The 23844-nt window shown below is 36.8% G+C and overlaps 4 protein-coding genes across 7 annotated transcripts; 2 read left to right on the forward strand and 2 right to left on the reverse strand.

The window, feature by feature from the left end:
• Positions 1–6: 6 nt before the first annotated feature.
• Positions 7–7738, reverse strand: LOC126596039 (SART-1 family protein DOT2-like). Of its 4 annotated transcripts, XM_050262490.1 has the most exons (15): positions 7433–7738; positions 6278–7138; positions 4794–4935; positions 4656–4710; positions 4037–4150; positions 3825–3921; positions 3589–3655; positions 3402–3461; positions 2512–3133; positions 1624–2096; positions 1059–1279; positions 607–691; positions 304–389; positions 192–213; positions 7–105 (listed from the first exon to the last, which is right to left on the reverse strand). In XM_050262490.1, exons 2-13 carry the CDS (start codon positions 7105–7107, stop codon positions 315–317), a joined length of 2841 nt encoding a protein of 946 aa, XP_050118447.1. In that variant the 5' UTR covers positions 7108–7138; positions 7433–7738; the 3' UTR covers positions 7–105; positions 192–213; positions 304–314. The 4 variants fall into 4 exon arrangements, 3 of the variants coding, with proteins under 3 accessions (XP_050118447.1, XP_050118448.1, XP_050118446.1); XR_007613810.1 differs by having other exon boundaries at positions 192–389; XM_050262491.1 differs by lacking the exon at positions 7–105 and having other exon boundaries at positions 109–213.
• A 1694-nt stretch (positions 7739–9432) lies between these two features.
• On the forward strand, positions 9433–11903 carry LOC126595541 (uncharacterized). Its single transcript, XM_050261817.1, has 2 exons — positions 9433–9645; positions 9909–11903. Exon 2 carries the CDS (start codon positions 9913–9915, stop codon positions 11848–11850), a length of 1938 nt encoding a protein of 645 aa, XP_050117774.1. The 5' UTR covers positions 9433–9645; positions 9909–9912; the 3' UTR covers positions 11851–11903.
• Positions 11904–13851: 1948 nt separating this feature from the next.
• On the forward strand, positions 13852–17318 carry LOC126594801 (prefoldin subunit 2-like). Its single transcript, XM_050261057.1, has 2 exons — positions 13852–14009; positions 16667–17318. The coding sequence occupies exon 2, from the start codon at positions 16673–16675 to the stop codon at positions 17117–17119; it is 447 nt and encodes a 148-aa protein (XP_050117014.1). The 5' UTR covers positions 13852–14009; positions 16667–16672; the 3' UTR covers positions 17120–17318.
• A 187-nt stretch (positions 17319–17505) lies between these two features.
• Positions 17506–18266, reverse strand: LOC126594800 (preprotein translocase subunit SECE1). The gene has a single exon (XM_050261055.1). It carries the CDS (start codon positions 18197–18199, stop codon positions 17672–17674), a length of 528 nt encoding a protein of 175 aa, XP_050117012.1. The 5' UTR covers positions 18200–18266; the 3' UTR covers positions 17506–17671.
• Positions 18267–23844: the final 5578 nt, after the last annotated feature.

Raw genomic sequence — 23844 nt, forward strand, 5'->3', positions numbered from 1 at the left:
GCATAGTAGAAAAACCTCCAACCCACGATTATATTCTCGTCTAAACTCCCAAGGTGCAGTCACACCTCAGATCAAATGAAATCTTTGGACGGCAAATACAACACCCTGTTCAAGGAAAAAATAGTTTTACGTATATTCTCAGAACATAAGATAACATCTCTTTTAATACTGTCGAAACCATCAGAGCCTACCTCGAAAATTCTCTCCACGGCTCTGTCAAAAATAAGTTTTATGTACGGTCAGTAGTAGCGAACAAATAGCGGAAGAAATTGAAAATGTTGAAGGTCAACTCCAGAATTCAACCAAAGTGAACTTCAAGTTTTAGGCCTCTTTGGTGTGTCTGAACTTTCAGGCTCTGCTTTGCGCTTTATCCCTAGGAAATGTTCAACCTGAAAAAAAACATAAAATAGAGAATTATTCTTTCTATGGAAATGAGTGGAAAAAAAGGGGAGAGAAAAGAACGTCACAAATGAATGAATCGATATTTACTACAAACTATCAGCACCTGCTGCACGCAAGACAACAGTACGTAACATATCACCTAGAAGCATTTTATATAGATCAAGATCAAGAAACGAGGGCAAAGAACTGTACGAGTTCACTCACCTTTCTGTCACCAAGCATGGGTGTCAAGCCCCCTGGGAGATCCCTCTCAACCGTTGCAAAACCACTTCTGGGATCGCTAGTTTGCCTGGAAACATGAGAACAAAGGGGGAAAAGGGTAAATCAATTGGGAATTCTAATGTTGAATAAAGACAGAAAGACAGAAAGGATAAAGCAGGGAAGCATATACCACAGCTCATGTTTCTTATTCAATTCTTTAAATTAAGACATTCAGATAAGTGTTTAAAAATTTAGAGAATTAATTGAATCATTTCTTAAAGTTGTAAAGCACCGTTTTAACATTTGAATATCTCACATATACCAACTCCAAGCCTACTCACTATACTGATTTTCTTGTTTGGAGCTGTCTTGGTCAAATCCTATTGAAACTAGCAATAACTGATTCAAAACCAAAAACAAAAATCTGAGTTGAATGAAATGATTGAAAAGCATACCCTGGTTTAACATGGCCACTGAGGACAAGATATGGTGTCTGCAAGCGAGCTTGAGTGTCCCTCATCCTCTCCGCAGACAGTGATGGTGTATCTGAACTCTTCATCTGCTTCAACTTTAGTTCTTCCTGGTATTGCTTCATACGCTTTTCTTGCTTCATCTTTCCAGGCCCCTTCCCATGGAACTTATGAGAAAGTATCCTAAAGGCTTCCTTGGGTGTCAACTGGTGAAAACAAGGAAATACGTTAGCAGCGCATAATAATAAAACTACTTGATCACTGATGAAGCAAAGATAAAAACATACAAAATAATGCATGCACCACAGCTTTCCAAACACAAAACTTCTTTGTAGAATAAGCACAGGAATATTTAAATTGAATGTCGCTAACCCTACTACACATTTTTAAAAACTACACATCCAAACCTAAAATTGAGCCCATGTAAAAGGCATAAGAAAATTATCAATTGACCAAGGCTAATATAACTCTATGACCAGATTCACCGCAGTGTAACCATGCCAAACCATAAAAACAATTAACTGTAAAGGAACTGAACAGAAGTACTTACAGTTCTGCCAAATTCATCGGTTCTCTCAATGCGAATATCCTTTTCCTGATAGACTTTAGGTGCACGAGTATCCTTTTGATGGCTGGAAGAGGATGAACGAGTATCCCTTGGTTCATCCTTTTTTTGACGTGATGTATGGGTCTCCTTTGGCTGCTCCTCCTCATCATCATCTACAATACCAAAAAGTTTGCTCTTTTTCTTGTCCATGTTTCTGCCACCCCAGTCAATACCTTCTTTAAGGGTTCCTCGATCTTTAAGCAGCTTCAGTACACCTGATAAGCCCTTCCCAACTGCAACTTCATGAATTGTTTCATCAGGAACTACCTCGTCCTTATCCTCATTCTCAGGCTGTTTGTCTTCATCCATATCATTAACTTCAGTCCATCCACCAGGTTCATCCATTTTTTCTTCATGGGGAACTTCGGGTTCATCTTCTTGCATAAAAACATCTTCACTTTCAGGCTTGTGGGATTCTGAAAAAGTACAACAAAGGATAAAAGTCATTTTCTAATTATAGATGAAACTGTGATGTAGTGGCAGGACATTAAAAAATTTCAAAACCTCCTAGAGAATAACATTGTAAAGCTTGCAGAAGGCTCATAATTTAACACACCATTAAACAAATTTACAGCAGAAAAACAAAGATCTAATTGGCATGTAAAAAGCAGCAGGAGCAACATTATACCCCTCCATGGGACATTGATAATTAACGAACCGGAATTTGGTGGAATAGGAAGATGGTCACCAGCTAACTATAAGATGATGACCATTATAATATGATGTCTAAGCTGGGAAAGGGAAGCACTCCCACCCTCAGCCAATAGAAAATCAATTAAACAATACCCTAAGGTTGATTAATAAAAGCAAAAACACAAAGATAGAAGATACCTTCATCAAGCTGGAGGCCCCAGACAAACTCTTCCATCTCAGTGAAGACAACCTTGTTATCCTGTGACTCTCCAGTTGAGGGGATTTGATCATCTGCAGTCTGACTGCTGGCAGTGGTGGTGGCAAGGAGAGCAATCGCTTGTGGACCAGATACAGTTTTTTCCTCCTCTTTCTTTTTAAGAGCCAATTTCCTTGCTTTCTCTAAGGATTTATACAGATCATCGTCATCATCTGCAAAGACAGGATTTTCATCTTCCTCTCGTTTAACAGAAAGAGTTTGTTCCAGTCGCAATGATTTAGATGCCTCGTCTGCTCTAGCATAAGCCAGCTGGTATGCACTATTTCTCCTTTCAGCTTCCAATCTTTCTTGCTCCTCTTTACTGGCCCGCCTCTTTGCATCATTCCTAGAACCAAGGTCTTCAACACCCAACCCTGCAGATACTGCTTCTGCTTCAAGGGCATCTAAGTCTAGCTTCTCCCTCTTCCGCAAGGATTTCTTTTTCTTAGGTTTTTTAAACTGAAGCATTTCATCTTGAGTATAGAAATCAGATGAGATCTTTCCAGACATGTTGAGATCTTCAAAGCGGTCCTTCGTGGGAACACCCTGTATCCTCTTACGTAGCTAGCAGAAAGAAGTAAAGCCACTGTTAGTCTTTTCAATTTCTTTTGTATTTCTTTGCCTTTATCTAAAAGCAGTAAGATTGCACTACAAACTTCAATTGATCACAACTCAAAAGATAGGGAACCAAAAAAAAAAAAAAAAAAAAGACAGAAAACAATGAAAGCAACACCTATTAGAACACCATTTCAATTCACCGCAGCAAATGCCCTGAAGTCCTATCCTCCTTTTTATTACCGCTCACAAATTATGATGAGAAAGAAAATAATACCTCTTCAAGTTTCTTTTCTGCTTCACCAGTAAAGCGTCCTCTTTCATCTAAAGTTAAGCCCTGAAAATAAACATAAATTAACATATTAAAACCATGTTCCCTGCCCAATGTTTCAAACAAATGAACATGAACAAGGGAAAACACTGGGTTGTGAGGTAAAATGTAGGGGCGATAATAATATATTCACCTCATCCGGGGTTGGATCATCATACTGTGGAAGCATTTTCTTCTCGGTGCCAGGGTCGTCATTAAACCTGATGCACCATAACACATACATATAGTTAATACCAACCAATGTCGGCAATGAGATGTGAAAAAATTCCAGATTATAGGAGATGGTTAGAATAGACAATGTCACCCAATAATTAAGTTGCTTTTGGCAAATCAAATTTTTATTACACTTTATAATTATGGTTAACATACTTATCGACATAAGCCCCCCTTTTCTTCTTTGCTGCCTTGTAAGCATCGTCTCGCTGCTTCTGCTCTCCAATTTCCACATTCTCAAGCATATCAATGTCTGTTACATTGAAACAAAAACCTCTATTAAACAGTATAAAATTAAAACATCCATGGCATGCCTACAAGAGGCTGTGGGCCGTGAAAAAAAACAAAGTAACTCAAAACTTCTTTACCTTCATTAATGTCACCATCAGCTAGAATATTCTGATCTTTGAGTGTTAAAACAACTGCCCCGCCTTCCATTACTTTGTCAAGGCCATGAAGAACTTTAACACCAGCTAGATCATCTGTAAACAGGTATTCAGAGTAAGGTGATATCAAAAAACCAATCAACACAGAAAAAAAGCGTCATAGATTGTAACTAAGTCATTCAGACAGTATTGACACCTCAACTGAAAATGTGAACCAAACTCTAAAAGTACTATCAACAATATTAGACCCCACAACTTGCAACTGTTGGGTCACAGTTAAAGATATAGAAACCATATATCAAGAGCAGGTGCATATTGTCAGAATACTGAATCAAACCTCTAGAGGCAATGAGGCATACAGACACAAGACCTCAAGGTTGATGTACTTTTTATTTCGTGCTCAGGCGTAAAACAAATTCCATAACCCTACAAGTTCTAACATAAAATATGCATTCTAACTTAGCCATAGCGCCACATACCGTATGTTCTCAAATATAAAATGAAACGATAACTAAATTCAAATTCCTGTTGATGTCCCAAAGACCCTTAGCTTCTATTACGAAATATTAAAAAAAAAATCTCAAGTGAGAAGGAATCTTACGAGTGGGATCCTGGGCTGTCTCCTCATCTTCACTTTCTCCTTGACCAATATTGTCCTGAGAAATTAAAATTATATGAATGGTAGTTATAAAATCAAGAAGCTGTAAACACAATACAAAAGGAACACTATCAAACTGACCTGTTCCTCGAAAATCTTAGAAAGCTGTAAAGCTTTCTGCTTTTCTGCATTCCTTTTCTCCTCAATCTTACGACTCTTACTAACCCATGCTAAAACCTCAGGAACATCTTCTGTTTTCTTCTTTAATCTCTCTTCCTTCGTCCTGAGAAAAAAGCAAACCCAATATAACTAATTGTAGCACCATGCAAAGAAATATAGACATGTTACACATGGCAATGTCCTTAAAATAAGTGTTTACGTACATCTATGCATGCAACTCAATATAATTGTATTGCCACCATCTGCTAGAGTGTTATGATATTTGTGTGTTCAAATTAGATTTAAGTAGACCCCATGTAATTGAACGTTGAAAAATTCAGAAAGAACAATACCCACTCTGGGGGGCTGACCATCGCCCCGATTAACCACTAGGCGTTTGAAAATTAAAAATGGACGCCTAGCCCGCCTAAGTCACGGCTCTCACTTAGACAAAAAATAGATAACTTTCATTTTGCATTTTATTTTTTTCAATAAATTGTAAGAAACTTGTTGAATACTTGGATAAACACTCATTATATGCTTCTTCCCATGTTTTCAATATGTTCTAATACTTTATAATCTATATGTCATTCTATTTTACAACTTATGTATCCCAATACAGTTATGTATGTATTTAATTATAAGTACATATTTAATTATAATTTATATAATAAATTTAATAAAAATTAAAAAAAAAGGCCTAGGCCCCATGTAGACGCCTAGCTGTCAACCGACTAGCGCCTACTAGAACCTTGGCTACATTCAAAATAAAAGGCAGCAAATCCAGAAAAAAAGAATGCAAAAAATAAAATAGAATAAAATATCCGAACCGCCATAGTGTAACCACAATTGTGTCGAGCACAAATAACTCCTCAGCAAACTGTACAACCATAGTTATAACTGAGGTTGTGTGAAGAATAAAGTCACTCCTCAGTAAATTGCAAGCAATATCAGGATAACGAATACCTACCGGCATAAAATCACAAGATATAGTATACCAAGCTAATTTGTCAATAATTAATTGATAGTTGGTTCAAAGAGAACACTGCTAACATACTACAATCATCTTTCTCTTCAAATGATGCCATTTACTTTGACACAATAAACCAAATGGATAACAATGAATTGTTTTCATCCTTTGGGAGATGTTGATTCAACTTTTTTTTTTTAAACACCCAGTATGCTTTTGCATATTTCATTCTGCTTACTATTAACTTCGAAGCACATAGCCCAAGAATATTATGCATATTGTATATCACAGACAAGTTCAGGTTGCCCCTAAGATAACTTTTATATGATTCCTTTGAATGCACCAAAATCCAACTTCTTCAGTTCCCAATAAAGAACAATGAGATGCAATAATGCTTAATGCAAAATGGGATATGAAGTGGAATTCAAAAGATAAAATAGGTTGATAACATAAATCAAATATGGCATAAAGAAAACATAAATGAAGCTGTACTTACTTCAAGATGCGTTCCTCAAGCTCCGATGCTGATAGATGTGTTCCACTTGATAAGCCATCAGCATGCCGTTCATCCTCAGCATTATGGGAAACCTTCCCTTGCTTAAGAATGTCTTTATCCCTGTTATCATCACCATTTAGCTTCAATTTATCATCTCTTTCAACGCTTCTCCTGCTTCCTCTGTCTCTTGATTTATCCTTATCTTGATCCACCTCCCTCTCTTTTTCCCTGTACTTGTCTTTCACCCTCTCCCTATCGGTATCTTTATAGCTTTCCCTCCCTTTCTCTCGATCTTTATGTTTTTCTCTCTCTTTTTCTCTTTCCTTTTCTTTTGCTCGGTCCCTTTCCTTTTCCCTTTCCCTGTCCTTATCCCTATTCCCCCTCTCTTTCTCTCGTCCTCGATCACTATCCTTCTCTGCCTCTCTCTCCTTCTCCCGCTCTTTTTCCTTCCCTCTGTCCTTTTTATCTTTCCCCCTATCATGCTCCTTTTCTCTATGACTCTCTCGATCATAATCTTTCTCCTTCACCTTATTATCTCTACTCTTATCCTTATACCGGTCATCTCTATCATCCTTCCTCCTTTCCCTGCCATATACTCGATCCTTTTCCAAATCTTTATATTCTTTTTCTCTTTCCTTCACAACATCACTCCTCGACTGCTCTCGGTCTTTACTTCTGGCATCCTTCTCTTCCCCTCGGCCACTCTTCTTCCTATCCTTGCTCCGGTGCCTGCTTGATTTGTCAGCCCCATTCTCGTCTAAATCATCATTGGTTCCCTCATCCTGGTGCTCCCTCATTGGAGAGTCAGCCCGATCGTACTCCACTTCCATTTGCAACACACTAAACTGCGAAACTCCACCACTGGAATATCGAAAATCAAAGAAATCAAACCACATAAACAACCGATATAACTTTCCAAAAACCCAAGAACATTGTAAAGTATTAAGTTCAAAATATCCGGTGTGCTTGGCAAAGTGATAACATAACGAAGGAAAAAGCATCAAATTCTGAAAATTTCACTTAATTTCGAAAAATAAACAGAACACGATTTTTACATGAACATATGAAATCTGAAAAACCCTAATCAGCAATAACAAAATTAAACAATCGACATTAACTGAAAAAAAAAATCAATATTTAGAAAGAAACCGATACCTTATGAATTGTATCGGGTTTGTTTGGCGGAAAGCGTCGGCGGAGCTTCCTTCGCAATCTCAAATATCTATAAGCTCTGTTTTGCAAACTTGGACTGGAATTTGTTTGATTTGGTAAATCGTAACAACAAGTGAGTAGCGGAATCCGGATTAGGATGGCGGCGATGGCGATTGAGCGCTTGAACTTGTTGCGTTTCGAAGCTATATGGGAGCACGATAGTTGAGTGAGAAGAAGGGGGGAGAGGAGGTGTGGCAGATTTGCGTGGGTTCGAAAGCGAGGAAGTGCAACGACTTGAACAAAGGAAGGAGTCTATTGGGGTAGTTTCGAGTTTTCACCTTTTAACCGAGCCTTTTCTTTCTCTCTCATTTTTAAAATTTAGTTTTTCTATTAAAAAATCACTAATACTTTTTATTTGTTTTTACTAGCATATGCTTGCGCACTTCGTGTGTGAACATTATTTTTATTTTTGTTTCTAAAATGAGAAGGTGGGAGTGGAGTGAGGAGAGATGTTTTTGTTTTTCATTTTTTTTTAATATTAGATATATGCTAAACTCATGTAGCTGAGATTTAAATAAATAAATAATTGCTTTTATAAAATTACATTATTGTTCATAATATTTTTTTGTAATAGAAGATTAAATAGTTTTTATAACATATTTTGGTTGACAAAAAAAAAATTGTTAATACTTTGTTAACGGAGAGATAATTTTCATATACATATTTTAAAAGAAGAATTAATGTGATTAGTTTAGTGTGATTTGTATTTTGGCCAAATCGGACAAATGGTCCCCGTGGTCATAAGGTATTCGGAAGATAGCCCCTGTGGTTTAAAAATTCGGATTTAAACCCTTGTGGTGAAACCTGTTAGGATTTATGCCCCACATTGAAACTTCTGTTTGTTACTCCGTTAGTAGCAAGTGCCACCCTTCTCTTTCTCTCTTTTCCATCTTCATCTTCCTTTCTTTCTTCTATCTCTGCAACCTGCTGAACCAAAAATAGAACCAACGTGACAACTTCATCTTCCCAATCGGTCGATTCGATTCCCCATCTTAAATAGAAGCTATGGAAGCTACTCATTCTTCCACTCTCTCTGCCCAAACCCGTAGCCATCTCCTTTCACCAATTGAGGTTTTTGAACCACCATTCCATGTGGGTTGGATCACAGCAGGAAGCCAATTTTGATCAGCTGCTTCTGGGAAAAGCTGCTTTATCATCCTCTCAAGCAGCTCAAGCTTTGTGCCGCGCCACCCTCTTGAAAAAAATTGATGGCTCAACTTTGTTCTGTGCATGAATGCACCATAAACATGGTCCAAAACACAGTGGAGCATTCCCAGATTCGCAGTCACCATTTTTGAGAGAAACCCAAAAATTCAAACACCAAAATTTTCACAAAAGGTTGGGAACAGAATTTAGATGGCATTATATGCAAATTTTCAGAAATAGAGAAGAACCCAGAATCCAGTGTTGGGAAAAATAAAAATTTGTGAATTTTTTCATCTAAAAATCATGATTTTGGGGATGAATAGATTAGAGATTACTTGAAATTTTGAAATAAATACTAAAGAACTATGGCCATTATGAATCGAGAGGCATGGGCAGTGAAGAAATCAATAGGAAACTGAGAAGAATGAATTGGTGAGGCCAAAGGAGATGAGAGGAAAGGGGGTGGTGAGAGAGTCCATAACACGAAAGCAAAAGGGGAGAGAGGGAGAAGAGAGAGATTAGCAGGGGATCCAAAATACGGAAGTAAAAGTACAATTTTACCAATCCATTTAACGGACACTTAACAGAAAAGTCACCTTGGACTAAATTTGCTAACAAACTATACCACAGGGTTTTAAATCAGAATTTTTTTACCACAGGGGCTATCTTCCGAATACCTTAAAACCACAGGGACCATTTATCCGATTTGGCCTTGTATTTTAAAAGAACAATTAATGTGATTTGTTTTTTAAAAGAACAATTAATGTGCTTTACTGGGTAAAAAGAGATTGAAAATGTTTAACAAATTGCTATGGTGGGCTAGCTTTGGGCTTGCCTTCCAAGTTCCAACCCGCACGAGTTTAGGGTTTAGTCCACCCATATTCGCCTCACCACGTCTTTCACTTCCAGCGTCGCTGCGACCCTACAGTATTAGTACAGTCGACGGAGCCACCGTCTCCCTCCCCCGCTCTTGTCAGAAGTTTTTTTTTTTTGCGGCAGCAGTCAATCAGGTACGCTTTCTTTCACCTTCTTGGATGTTTCCTTCACCTCCTCAGTGTCAAATTTCAATTTCTGACTGAGTGTATCTTCTCTGTATATGGAGTGGGATCGCTGGTTAGATTAATCAATTAATTACGAGTTTCATTTTGGTTAATTGTTATGGGTTTTGTGTTTTGATTAATTGGCTTGTGCTGTTATTTTGGTCAAGTGCTAAAGAGTTGGTGTCTTTCATTAACTGATATGAGTTTTTGTTTCGATCAATTGACATGTGTAGAATTATGGAACGATATTATAAGCGAAAACTATCGACGGTTAGTTCAGATAATGTGGGTAGTTCAAGTTCGGATTATGAAGCGGATGTGAATCTAGTGAATCAAAAGAATGTCGTTATCAATCAGTCAGACCAAGATCGTATGGCTTATGACACTTGTTTGAATGTCTCAATCAATTGCATTAAGTTTTTGTTGCGACAAGATCTTTATTTCTTTGATTATTGTGATAGTGTCACTTCAAGCAATAGGGGAAATTATTTGGAGCTCTTCCAATTTATTGCCGATCACAATGAGAAAGTTAAGCAGGTTGTGTTGGAAAATGCTCCGAAGGATCTCAACTTATTAGCTCCCTCAGGTCAAAAGAATCTTGTCAATTCATGTGCCATTGAAACCATCGATGCTATCATGAGTGACGTAAAAGATAGATTCTTTTCTATATTGGTGGGTGAATCTCGTGATTTTTCGACATTGGATCAAATTGCAATTGTGTTGCGCTATGTCGACAAGAAAGGGGAAGTAATTGAAAGGTTTGTGGGAGTCCAACTTGTTGGCGACATCACTTCAAGTAATCTGAAGGAGACCATTGACTCATTCTTTTCTTTCAACAAATTAAGTTTTTCCAAGCTACGTGGACAAAGTTATGATGGAACTAGTAACATGAAAGAAGAGTTCAGTGACCTTAAAACAAAGATTATGAGTAAACAACCTTGTGCATTTTATGTTCATTGTTTTGCTCAAAATCTTGAAATATGTCTTGTTGCGGCAGCAAAGAAGAATGTTGAAATAGCCAGTTTTTTCACATATATAATTAGTGTAATTAATCTTGTTGGAGCATTTTGTCACCGTCCTGATGCACTTGGAGAGCAGCTCCATAAAGAGCTTAAAGAAGCTTTTGGAAATGATTTTCTAACGGAGAGAGGCATGAATCAAGAAACTAGTCTCAAACATACCGGCAATGCAAATTGGAACTCATATTATGGTGTATTGCTCAATTTGATTTCCATGTTCTCGTCTGTGGTAAAAGTTCTTGAATTGATTGTTGATGATTGCGACATTGATAGGGTTGGTGAAGCATGTAGGACATTGAAAGGAATACTCTCTTTTGAGTTTGTTTTTCACCTCTTTTTTATGAGATCAATTTTGGAAGTCACAAATGTTTTGTCACTTGCATTACAAAAGAAAGATAAAGAGATTGTGGTTGCAATGGATTTAGTCAAATCATGTAAGCAACAACTGCGCCACATGAGGAATAGCGAGTTTGATCTTTTGGTTGATAAAGTATCTTCTTTTTGTATCAAGCATGATATTGAAAATCCTAGCTTGGATGAGACATGTGTAGTTCAAGGGAGGTCACGGCGTAATGCTCCATTAAAGACAAACCGGCAATTTTATGCAGAGGTCTTTTTTTGTGTCATTGACGAGCAACTTACGGAGTTGGATGATCACTTCAATGAGGTGAATACTGAGTTACTTGTTTGTTTGGCATGTTTGAATCCGGATAATTTTTTCATAGCTTTTGACAAACAAAAGCTACTTCGTCTTGCTCAATTTTATCCTCAAGATTTTTCCGATGAAGACCTATTTGCACTTGAAGGTCAGCTTGGGCTTTATATTCAATATATGCGTTCGAGTAGTGATTTTTCTCAATTGCAAGGGATTAGTAATCTTGCAAAAAAAATGTTGGAGAAAGGGATGCATCGAAAATTTAATTATGTGTATTTGCTCATTACACTTGCTTTGGTTTTGCCGGTTGCAACTGCGTCAGTGGAGAGAGCATTTTCTGCCATGAAAGTTGGTGATGGTTCAGTCTGCAACAGAATGGGAAATCAATGGTTGAGGGATAGTTTGGTTATTTATATTGAAAAAGATGTTTTTGGTTGTATTGATAATGAAGCTATTATGCTACGTTTTCATAATATGAAAACTCGCGTTGAACAGTTGTAGTTTGTGCCGGTCTTTTTTTACCGTGAATTATGAATGAAAGAAATATTGTTTGATGTTTGATGAATTATAAATGAAAGCACTATCGTTTAATGTTTCATTAAGTATGGATGAAATCTCCATCGTTTACTTTTTCTCTCGGGAGGTTCCCTCCTTAGCCCAATCACTCTTCTCTTCAAGTCTCCATCGGTTGACGGTACGAGCCTTGAAGGCGGTTAAGAGACTAAGACATAAGCTACACAGCTGATGAATCAGCAACAAAATCAAACCCCAATTTAGACGATGAACATGTTGCACAACCGAAAAGAGATGCCAAGATTCACGAACACTGTTTTCTCAAAAGAAATATTTCTCCACCGTGTAAGATTTTGTTGAACTTGATCTCTGCTTTTAAGTTTTTGAACTTTATAACGTCGGGAAGTTAGAGTTCACAATGCCTAAAAGCGTTTTCACGAGCAAAACACTCTTGGTTATGAAGGTGGACTCAATTGAATTACCTATGATTCCCCTGCATCAGTTTGTTTCCCAAGTCTCAAGTGCCTCTGTGTGAATCCTACAGGTATTGCATCAACCAGAAAGCTCGTCTCTAACTGCCCCGTCGTCGAAGATTTGGAAGTAAGGGGATATTTCCCAAAAGATGGTCAGGACTTTATCATCTCTGCTCCTGAATTGAAGACGTTAACAAGAAGTTTGTATAATCGAGACTGTTACGAAGAAAATGACTATTTGTGTTGTTACAAGGTCTTACCTTCTTCGCCAACCTAAGCAGGAGATACACAAGCAACTTTCCATGTCCAAAATTGGTTCGAAGGGACTTGTTGTGTGGAATTTGTTAGGTTTCAGGAATGACGAGTTCAAAAACGATTCCTCTTAATAGAGACTAATTGCAGTTTGAAAAATGCGTATAAACTTATATTTCGTGTTTTTATTAAGTTACTAGAGTTTGAATATCACTTTCATTTCTTTTTGTGAGCCTTTAAGATAGATACAAAGTGATAAATAATCTGTTTCATGTCCATGATCTTTCTTGTTCATTAACTTGGTTTTCTAATTAGATATAACCTAGGATTTATCCTCCGTGACGCTCAAATTTTGATGAGTGTTATAGAGACATGAAAATATATACTCGGTGACATCCAAGCCTTTTCTTATTTGATGAATTAGACTGAGTGAATGATTTTTCTGCAAAATCCAAAACACGGTCACGTGACGTTATTATTTTACTCAAATTCTAATTATCCAAAACAAGTTTGTATAATCGAGACTGTTATGAAGAGAATGACTTTGTATTGTTGCGAGGTCTCTTACCTTCTTCACCAACATAAGCAGGAGGTACACAAGCAACTTTCCATGTTCAAAATTGGTTTGAAAAGGACTTGTCATGTGGAATTTTGTTAGATTTCAGTAACGATGAATTCAAAAACCATTTCTCTTAATAGATACTAATTGCAATTTGACAATTGCATATAAACTTATATTTCGTGCTTTTATTAAGTTACTAGGGTTTGAATATCACTTTCATTTATTTTTGTGGGCCTTTTAGATGGATATAATGTAATAAATAATCTATTTCATGTCCATGATCTTTCTTGTTCATTGATTTGGTTTTCTAACTAGATATAACCTAGGATATCCTCCATGACGCTCAAATCCTGGTAAGTGCTATGGAGACATGAAACTATATCCTCGGTGACATCAAGTCTTTTCTTATTTGATGAATTGGACTGAGTGAGTGATTTTTCTACATACTCGAAACACGATCACGTGACGTTATTATTTTACTTAAATTTTAATCATTAGTTTATTTTTCAGTTAATACTTATAAATATGATATATCAACTTTGTCGTCTTCTCTTATTATAACACGTGACTTTAGCGCCCACGGTAGCTCATAAAAAATTTCACGGACTAACAGTGCTAACTGGAATGGACAAGAGGGAATGAAAATGCAACAAACATAAGGATGAAAGTGAAAATTTAGTAAACTACACAGGGTATTTGTGTAATTCCGCCAAAAAACCAAAGTAAAATACTCGCTGTGTCAAACCGCGGTTGAGCAGCTTCGTCATTCGCTTCCTCCGTCGCTGCCACTCTCTCTATAGTCCAAAGAGCCACCGTCTCTCCCTCCGTCTTCTCAACAGTTCCTCCGCGCCACCAGTCAGGTACGCTTCCTTCGCCATGGGTGTTAACTTCGTGTTCTTTAATTTGAAGTACGATCATAGGGTTTCGAAACCTCTGATTTCTGTAAATTTAATCAAAATTAATAACAGCTTGGGTTTAACTGCGCCAAGAGCACGGAGAAAAGGGAGTGTTTGGGTAATTGGGTAGCTGCGATTTTCTGTTTAAGTTGGAATATTAAGATGTTCATCACTCGTCAGTATCTGCAGAAATAGCTTAGGTTTTTCTTGTTGTATTCGATTCGAACTCCGATTCTGGATTCGTCTTCCTGAAACTGCATAAAGTAGACAAAGAAACAACATTTTTCGCATTAAACATGTAAATATTGGGAAGTTGGTACTAAGCCAAGCTATTATATGTGAATTTATAACAAACTATCCAATCGAAATCATAAAATTTCTTCAAGTTCTTGAAAAATTTAAAGATATTCAACAACCAATGCCTGTTAATATCTCACGCTGCGTCAATTTCAGTATGAATAGGTGGTCTTAGTGTGTTGAAGAAAAATCATAGGACAGGGAGGGGAAACTTATTCTTCAAGACGAAACTAAAGTTTTAACCTATTCCAGCTTCATTTTGATCTAGGTAGAGATATAGGAATAGATTAGTAATCTCGATGCTTTTAGATTTAGTAAAGAACTGTTTGTTAATAAATTATCTTGAATCAATTATTTTTGAAACATTTTTTATTCTGGTTATCACGTACATCTTCACTTGGGAGCAGCCTCTCCATAAATGGGGGTAAGACTAGCCGACATTCACCTCTCCCAGACCCTGCGTAAAGCAGGAGCCTTGTGCACTGGGTACGACCTTTTTTTATCACGTACATCTTCGAATTCCAGTTCAAGATACTTTAGCGTTAAAGATAGACTCATTTGAAGACTCAAATTTCTAGTTGAGTTGTTACCGGAGGACATATTCAAAGGTCCAAAGGGTGCAACTCAATGTATCAAACATAGTAGAGATACTCGTCCAGGCCAGTGTTTGCCTTGATATTTAACATTTGGAAAAAACTCATATGGTCAGAGGAGTTGCTAACAGCAGATTCTGTGCATGTGCATATTTAATGCAACCATACTATAGAAGATTCACAGAATCAATTGATTACTTAAATGTTTTCTCTTCAATTAAATGCTACCTACCACATATTGTGTCCGTCAGATAACAACATTTGGTCAAGGAGTTTACGATAAGTTGACAACAGATTTTACTTATGTGTTTATGCAGTGCAAGTGTGCTAGACAAAGATGAGTTAACAACCAGAAATAGCCCCGGAGGGATGCAGTCATTTTGCATCCTTAGTTGGGGAGGGGATAGTATCATAGTCACACCAATTTTTTTGAGAAGAAACGATAACACTTTATTAAAATAATTGGTGTGTATCATAGTCACACCAATTATAGTTACAACTAGAATAAGGCTCTTCTTCCTTTTTCATTTTTTGTTGGGGAATGAATAAACTCATATTAGATGAACTTGTTTGTTGTCTATCATGTTGAAAAATTGTTACCTGGTTGCAACAAGCTTTAAGGTTGAATTTTTTCCCTAAATGAAATAATGCGAGTTTTTTTTTTTTTTTGGTCAATAGAAATAATGCGAGTTTGCTCCAAGGAGCATATGAACTTTGTCTATGACTAATGGTAGATGCAGCTGCAAAATTGTGTTTGTTTTTTTTTAGGGTAGTGCTATCCCATTTTTACTTCTCACACACCCTTCTTTGAATTTCGGGTCATCAGATTGAATGAATTGAAGAAGATCAATGGCCAAAAGTCTATGTAGCATGGATACGGATACGGATACGGCGATACGACACGATACGACACGGCGATACGGTTATTTTCTAAATATTAGGATACGATACGGCGTGGATACGTTAATTAAAAATATACATTGATGTATATTAATAAATAAATAAATATATATATATATATATATATTAATAGTTGTATATAAATATATACGGCATGGATGCTAAAAAATATGCATTATTTTCTAATATAAATATAAATATATGGCCTTATTTTCTCATAAAACGGAAGCCCTGGTTTGAAAAGAAAATATCACGTGACTTCAAAAAAACCCTAAGTACCTAGCACAATAGAATCTGCCGCCGTCGCCTTCTTTTCAATTGCAGATCTCGCCGTTTCTTCACAGAGCTCTCTCTCTCTCTCCCCCTCCCGCTCTCTCCCCCTCATCTGGTTAGATCATTTCATCGTCAAGGTGCTTTTGTTGCGTATTCAAAATGTCGGATTCGCGTATCAAAAGCGTATCGACGACGTATCCAGATGTCCACTGGTCAACGGATACGTTCAGATACGTATCCAGAGCGTATCGGCACGTATCGAGCGCGTATCGTATCCCAGACCGTATCTGATACGGGATACGCTCTTAAGTTGGCGTGTCCGTGCTTCGTAGCCAAAAGTTAATAAGGGTGTGTGAGAATTAAAGTGGGTATGTGAATAGCACTATCCTTTTTTAAAATAAATTGCTTACATTGCGAGAACCAGGAAGCAGAAGCTATACGGTTTGTACTAAATGCAATATACTGTATGCCTTTTTGTTGTGATCTATCTTAGCTAGCGAATTTATGTTTATGTGGATTCTTCCTACTCTTGAATACTGTTTGCTCCATCATTTGTAGGGAACCATGGCCACTAGTAAAGCTGAAGATCAGAAGGAATATGTAAATGAACAAGCAGTTGCAAATAAGTTTGCTGCTATGAGGTCTGAACTCAACCAAATTTACTCGAAAATCACAGAGCTAGAGATGGAAGCAAGCGAGCACTCGTTGGTGATCAATGCCATCCAGCCACTTGATCCATCCAGGCGATGCTACCGGATGATCGGAGGTGTTCTAGTGGAGAGAACCATCAAGGAGGTTCTGCCTGCTGTGCAGCGCAACAAAGAGGGGATTGAGGAGGTTATAGCTAGGCTGAACGAGGCATTGGAAAAGAAGAAAAAGGAAATCTCTGATTTTGAGGCTAAGTACAAGATCAGGATACGGAAGGAGCAGGGAGAGGAGAAAGATGATAGTGCTCGGAAAGAAGGGACTGCTCAAGGAGTCCTGGTCGGCCCCGCTGGCGGGAGTGAATGAATGATAAGTCTCCATTTCTATGCTCTTCCACCACCTTTGTTTCGTCGTCTCGAACTTGTTAAATGTGTTTTTAAGTGTAGCAGGTGCTAGAGATGTGGTTGATCAGGGTAGTAGAATAGTTAACAAGTTACATCTATTGTACTGAAATATGATTGTATTTGTACCCTATTTAATTATGTTTTTCTTACATTGGTTAAAATTTCGGGGGAAAACACAAATTCATAAAGTTTGACAAATTTTGAAGGATAAAGTATGATTTTTATCTCCGTAATCTTGGCAAATTTTGATGCAATGCTACTTGGTTTAACACATTGCGGTCGGAAATCAAATTCTCCTTCTTTTTCGTATAGTTTGGAGTAGGAATGTCGCTTGTAATTTAAAAAAAATTAAATTCAATCCCGTCATTTTATGAAACACAAAGAAATGGGTTTCCATTACATGATGTACAGTTTGTCTCTCTTCCATGAAGAAAACACAACACAACACATATGAGGCGGCCCGGGTATGATAGTGGGCCCAGAAGCCCAACATTATCACTTCTCTCTCTCTCTCTCAGCTGAAAAAATCCTGAACCCCTCTCCCGGCAAAAACCTGATCGGAAAACTCGGCCAAAACAGCATTGACAGTGAGCAAAACGACGCTGGAGCCGGAAATGACGCCGAGCACCACCCCGGTGGTTCCCAACACCTTAGCGAACGCCGGCCACTCGATCTCCCTAACTTCCTCCGCCACTCCGCTCAAAAAATCCCCCTCTTTCTCCTCCTTCCTCTTCTGCATCGCTGCCTTGATCTCCTTCCCCAACTCGCTCAACTCGACGGGTTGACTCGCGGCCGATTCTTTGTCTTGGGTTCTCACCGATTCCGCGCCCGACTCTGAATTCGTCTGGCTTTCGTCGACAGCTCTGAGAAATGATTGTCTTCTGTTCTTCTGTGTTAGGGGCCGTCTGGGTTGGGATAGGGGGATTGAGTGGCTACCGGCACATGGCGGTTTCAACCGTACGGGTGAGTTTAGGCTACCGGATATTGTGGGTGGCGGGAAGGGTGAGCTAACCGGGAACTGTACGAACATGCGTAGAGCCATGTTTTGGTGTTTCTGGGTGGTGGTAACTGGTCAGACTGAATTTGGATGGTGGTGGATTTTTGGGTTTTTTTTTTTTTTTACTAGCAAATTTTTGTTCGTGGGGTCCATCATGGGTGCTTGTTTACTGGGTTGGGTCGAACTTGGGCTCTGTTTTGGAGCCCAGAATTCAGTTTTTCTGTTGTAACCGGTTAAGTTTAGCTTTTAGGCCCAAACTTTGGGTTTAGGCACACACTTTTTGAGTGCATACATGGAAGTCGATGTGAAATGACTCGTGTTTGTTGTATTCATCTTCACTCCTTATCTTAACACGTCGCATTGCATCAATCGGTTGTTCAAACCCGAATTCGACTAGTTAAAATAACGGGTTACGCTACTCGACGTGTTTTACCCATTAAGAAATACTTTTGATGTGAATGGATTTTGAAATTTTATTTTAAAGGTGAAGCACCGAACAACAATCAATAAGACCAAATAAATCCAACTATAATCTTATAATCATGCACTATCGAAAATTATTTGTATTTTCAAGATTCAAAAGTTAGTAATAGTAGTTGTCGGAACTGTGAGATGTGAAGGGTAAAGTCTCACATAAGAGAATAACCAAACTGTGCAAGGACTTGTTAGAAATTGTACACCTATTCAAATTGCGTATTAATTTTATAATAAGTCTGAGACCAGTATGTAAAATTATTAAAATATTCATATGCTTCCAACGAGTGGAAACAGGTACAGGGCGCGCTCGTCAAGTTGTATCGCTCTACACCTTTTTTTTTAACATTTATAAACGCTTGTGCCGACTACGATTTGATACAGTAACATATATGCAATGTGAGAAGTGTCTGGACGCGTGCAAACAAGAGCACAAGAATATGTGCATGGCCTACAGGAGAAATGACAAAATATTTCTGTTCCATTCCCGAGGAAAACCAAGTACGATTAAACTCATGAAACTGCAGGAGCTGTAAATATATTGTTTCCATCAGACCCAAAAAAGGAAAAGTACATATGCATATGATTAGACAGAAGTATTGTCTCCATCTGATATGAAGCAAAGTTTGTCAGATTTGTTGCTGTATTTGCCACGAGGACGATACTCTTCGAATTCTTTTTGTGAGGATCTCATCTAATCACGTTTGTTTATCGTACATCGTGCAGTCATAAATTTAAAAAAAAAATTGTATTTAAAATTGAATATAAACATTATCTGATGAAAACTAACCGCACGATATACGATGAATAGACGTAATTGGAGAATTTCCGAGATCCTCACAAAGAGGATCTGGAAAGAATCCTCATTCCTGTATTTGAATGGAAGAGCATCCTCCATTGGCATGGCCTCCAACAGTCCCTCCCTCTCTCTCTCTCTCCTCTTTCCGTGGCAGTGCTATTGAGTGTAATTTTCAAACTACTGCACCATACCTCCACCCGCATTGGAGTGTTTCTGTACAACTACAAATATATATAGTTACTCCTTTTGAAGGGGATCTGCTCTACTGTTCATGTTCATGGAACGGGATAAATTATTGCCCATATATAACACGTATATTCATCTTTTATCACCTATATGATTTCACATTTTGAGTTACACACATGGATAAAAATATGTAATGTATATGTGTGGTATATATGTGAGTAATAACATGTCTCGCTTTACGAACAGAATACTTGCTATAAAGTTAATATATATACACACACGCACAAAGACATATATACATATATATACTGTTATACATATACAGGTATATTGCATGTGTGGAGTTTAGACACTTAATCCAAATCATGGGTTCCCTGGCAAAGATCTCTAGGTCCAAGAAAATCAATGTTAAGTTGATTCATATATGATCATCCATAACCCGACAATCCTCCCAACAGTACTCCTGTTCTCCTGCTATTGCATTATTTTGCATTATTTGATTGTCAAGATGATATATATATATCCTGTACTTCTACATATATTATTTGGTTGTTTCTCCAAGTTTGTAGTCTGCCATTTTGTTAATAACTACTACATTTTTTCTCTTAATGTAGATAATATCGTTTATTCAGAAAAAAAAAAACTACTATATCCTCAAAAAAAGTTAATGACTACTACTAATTATAAGAGATAATCCAACTTCTCGACCGACCTCTATTTCTATCTTATCACTTGATTCGTCGATCCATGTACTCATAAATAATAAGTTGGATTCCCTTGATAATATGTTTGATAACTAGAAATATATTAACACTTACCACAAAATAAATATTGTACACACAAATATATCAACTAAAATATGAAAGAAATATTTGTTTCTATGACTCTTACCACTAAATCATTTCTATTCCATTTAATCTATGACACAAAAAATGTATCCATTAAAAAGATATGAAAAGTAAATATAACAAAAAGGATAAATAAATATGCACTTCAAGATAAGTTTCTCATACTCGATACCATACATGTGAGCACCCGCGCCTAAGAATGTGAAGAAAATTGAAGTTATTCCCTTCAACCTGTAAGAATGCGAGGAGAAAGTTTCACATCAGTGAGGGACCAAATCATGCAAGAGTTTATAAAGAGTTGGGCTATACTCTTATATTATCAATTGATTTTATAATGGAACCTCATGTCACTGATTTTGTTCATGAACATATTCTTTATGGTATCTAAGAGCTAAAATCTTATGACATCATTTGATTCTCCCCTTTTTTTTTCTTTTTCCAAATGGCTTGGAAGGACTTTATCCATCATGCCAATTGATTTTGAAGTAATACCTCTACTTCCTTCAATTTTTTCCATCATGAAAGTATAAAGTTTTTTTTTTTTTTATCTTTTATTGGGGACGTGATTTGAAGCTGTTTTGAATGCTAAAACATTGACATTTTGATTTTAATAATTTTTTATGTGTGTACGCATATGGTTCTCAACTTTTTATCATATCTAAGAACAACATAGATACTAATGTCTAGGAAGCCTTTAAAGGAAGGGATCCCCAATTTTTTTTTTTTTTAAAATGGGGACACTGTCTTGACCGTTAGATCTGACTTTAATGAAATTATGTGGTTGAGATTCTGTGGCCTGTGATTTAATCTCAACCATATAATTTCATTAAAGCGAGATCAAACGGTCCAGAAGGTGTCCCCATTTTTTTTGAAAAATGGGAATTCCTTTCCTTAAAGGCCTGCTAATGTCTAATTCCCCAATTGTTAATCCCCTACATATTTTCTATAGTTGTTAGATTAAACATTCATCCCTTTTAAATATTTGATTAAGGTGCTTCAATCAATTGCCACCTCAATAATTTTCTATTTATTTAATTTTCATGTCATTAATTTAAATGCATTTATATAGAGGCATAAGGTAGCTTAGCAACTAATTGCCTATAATATAGGAATTTAATTTCCTCAATCTCCTTCTGCGCATTAAATGACATTTTTTTAATAAAATAAAATAAAAAATTAATTAACTAATTCCTCATTTCCTTATTATCAGTATTTAAAAAAAAAAACTCTTTCTAATAAAATTGTATCAATAAAAAGTCTTCAATACATATTTTTTTCATGTATAGATATATAAAAAATATACTTAAAACTTAGGGTACATTTGAGAACAAAAGTATCAACTTTTGGTACGTTTAGATTTCAAATGTACCGAGAAACCAAATGTACCAAAAATTCAAATGTACCATAAAACCAAATGTACCCATTGTTATGTAACCTTTTTGGTACGTTTAGATTTCAAATATACAGAGAAACCAAATGTACCAAAATTTCAAATGTACCATAAAACCAAATGTGCCCATTGTCAGGTAATCCTATTGGTACGTTTAGATTCCTATTGTACCAAAAGACCAAATGAACAAAAAATCTCAAATGTACCACAAAACCAAATGTCTCTATCAGATAACCCTTTTGGTACATTTACATTCCAAATGTACCAAGAAATACAAAAAATCAAATCCACTATAAAACTAAATGTGTCCATATTATAGGTAACTAGACGTAGCTATATAATCAAACAAATCTTTACTATGTGTTGGGTCTTCTAAATAATAAAATTTGACAATTTTTTTTTTATAAATATTCTACTATATTCACAAAAAAAATTAAATATTATAACAAACAATAAAAAAAATGCATAGAGATGGATAATAAATGCATAAATATAGGGATAATAGGAAAAGAAAAAAAAAGAAAACGAAATGCCCAGGAGATGAATAATAAATGCATAAATATAGGGATAATAGGAATTGAAATTAATAACCAAAATTTTAGGAAAATGTTTGATCAAATTTTCAGAAGGAGTGTATGTTTAGTCTAAAAAAATAAAAAACGAGGCGTCTATGTCAAAATGCCCCATTATAGGCAGTTTTCAAGATTCTCCTACATGATTGTATATAATTTGGCGTACTCGCTTATGCCTATCTCTCCAACTTGTGCATTTGCCATTTGGAATCATTTTTCATCCAGCATTATTCAGTTTACTTTTCAAAATTTTCAGTTCTGTTCATCTCCACCCACAAGCAGTGGCGAAGCCAGGATTTGCCGAGGGGAGGGGCGAAATTCAAAAGAGTGTAATGTTCAATCGAAGCGGTTGCTTTCACATTGAAGAGTGCAAAGTTTTAAATCAATATTCATAACAGAAAATAGTCTCTTTACCAATGCGGTTGTAAGCGGTAATATCAAAGCCATGTAACAAGCTTAAATTGGTTAGGATTAGATTCTTAAAGACGTTAGGCGCTAGTTAGGCAGCGGACTGGAGCCTAGCAGCTAGGCGCCTAGGCAAGATTTAGGCAGAAGTCTAGATGGATTTAAATGAATTTCTTTTATCGTAAAATAAGCATTGAACAATATTTACATTACTTTAAAAAATTAATACAATATTTATAATAATGTGAAAGTTTATAATAAATAAGCTAGGAGTCTTAAAAAGAGGGGAAAAAAATACATACAAGAATAATAAATAAATAAAAGAGAGAAATGGGTTAACAAACCACAAAAAAAGATGGGTCAGAAGAGAAAAAAAAATAGTGGGGAAAATATAATACTTGAGTAGTCACTGGGAAGTACTCAATTTAGGACAATGATTGTCTGCCCTCCACTTCTGGTGCCCTTCCCGTGCCCTCCTATTTTGTGTGGTCACGGTTAAGCCACGTTAACATTTTATATTTTTTTTATAGATATAATAAGACAAAAATGAATTGTAATATAAAATATTGACATGGCTTAACCGTGACCACACAAATAGAATGGCACGAGGAGGGTACCAGAAGTTGAGGGCAGACAATCTTTATCCCTCAATTTACTGACCAAATGATATGGGCCAATAAAGTCAGCACAGCTGTCCCTTTAATTCTTTGTTACACTTTCGCTATGTTAAGAACCAAACATATCGACCAGCCTTTATCCTGTTTTCCAAACATATGCTATCATGCTATCCAAACAGGTCTTCTCCCTCACTGAAATACTACTAGCCTTCATCCCATTATCCCAAGCCATTATCCTCTCCCACCAGGGCCACCACCAAGAAGGACGACGATGTTGGTGACTGGTCTCTGTGCGAGGAAGTAGAAAATGGACAGCTATGAAGTTCGTGAACAGAAAACCCAGAAAAACAGAGGGCGCCGTGAAGTTCGTGAACCATTATTTTCCGGCGAGGCGCGCGA

The sequence above is a fragment of the Malus sylvestris genome, chromosome 13 (assembly GCF_916048215.2).
Source record: "Malus sylvestris chromosome 13, drMalSylv7.2, whole genome shotgun sequence".
In the NCBI taxonomy this organism is placed as follows: domain Eukaryota; kingdom Viridiplantae; phylum Streptophyta; class Magnoliopsida; order Rosales; family Rosaceae; genus Malus; species Malus sylvestris.

Excerpts from the sequence above, each read along its gene's own strand:
- LOC126596039 (XM_050262490.1), bottom strand. The coding sequence starts at position 7,107 with ATGGAAGTGGAGTACGATCGGGCTGACTCTCCAATGAGGGAGCACCAG. Across the intron at positions 4,711-4,793 it reads CTAAGATTTTCGAGGAACAG|GACAATATTGGTCAAGGAGA; the intron begins GTCAGTTTGATA and ends TTAATTTCTCAG. Across the intron at positions 1,280-1,623 it reads CCGATGAATTTGGCAGAACT|TTGACACCCAAGGAAGCCTT; the intron begins GTAAGTACTTCT and ends TGTTTTCACCAG.
- LOC126595541 (XM_050261817.1), top strand. The coding sequence starts at position 9,913 with ATGGAACGATATTATAAGCGAAAACTATCGACGGTTAGTTCAGATAAT.
- LOC126594801 (XM_050261057.1), top strand. The coding sequence starts at position 16,673 with ATGGCCACTAGTAAAGCTGAAGATCAGAAGGAATATGTAAATGAACAA.
- LOC126594800 (XM_050261055.1), bottom strand. The coding sequence starts at position 18,199 with ATGGCTCTACGCATGTTCGTACAGTTCCCGGTTAGCTCACCCTTCCCG.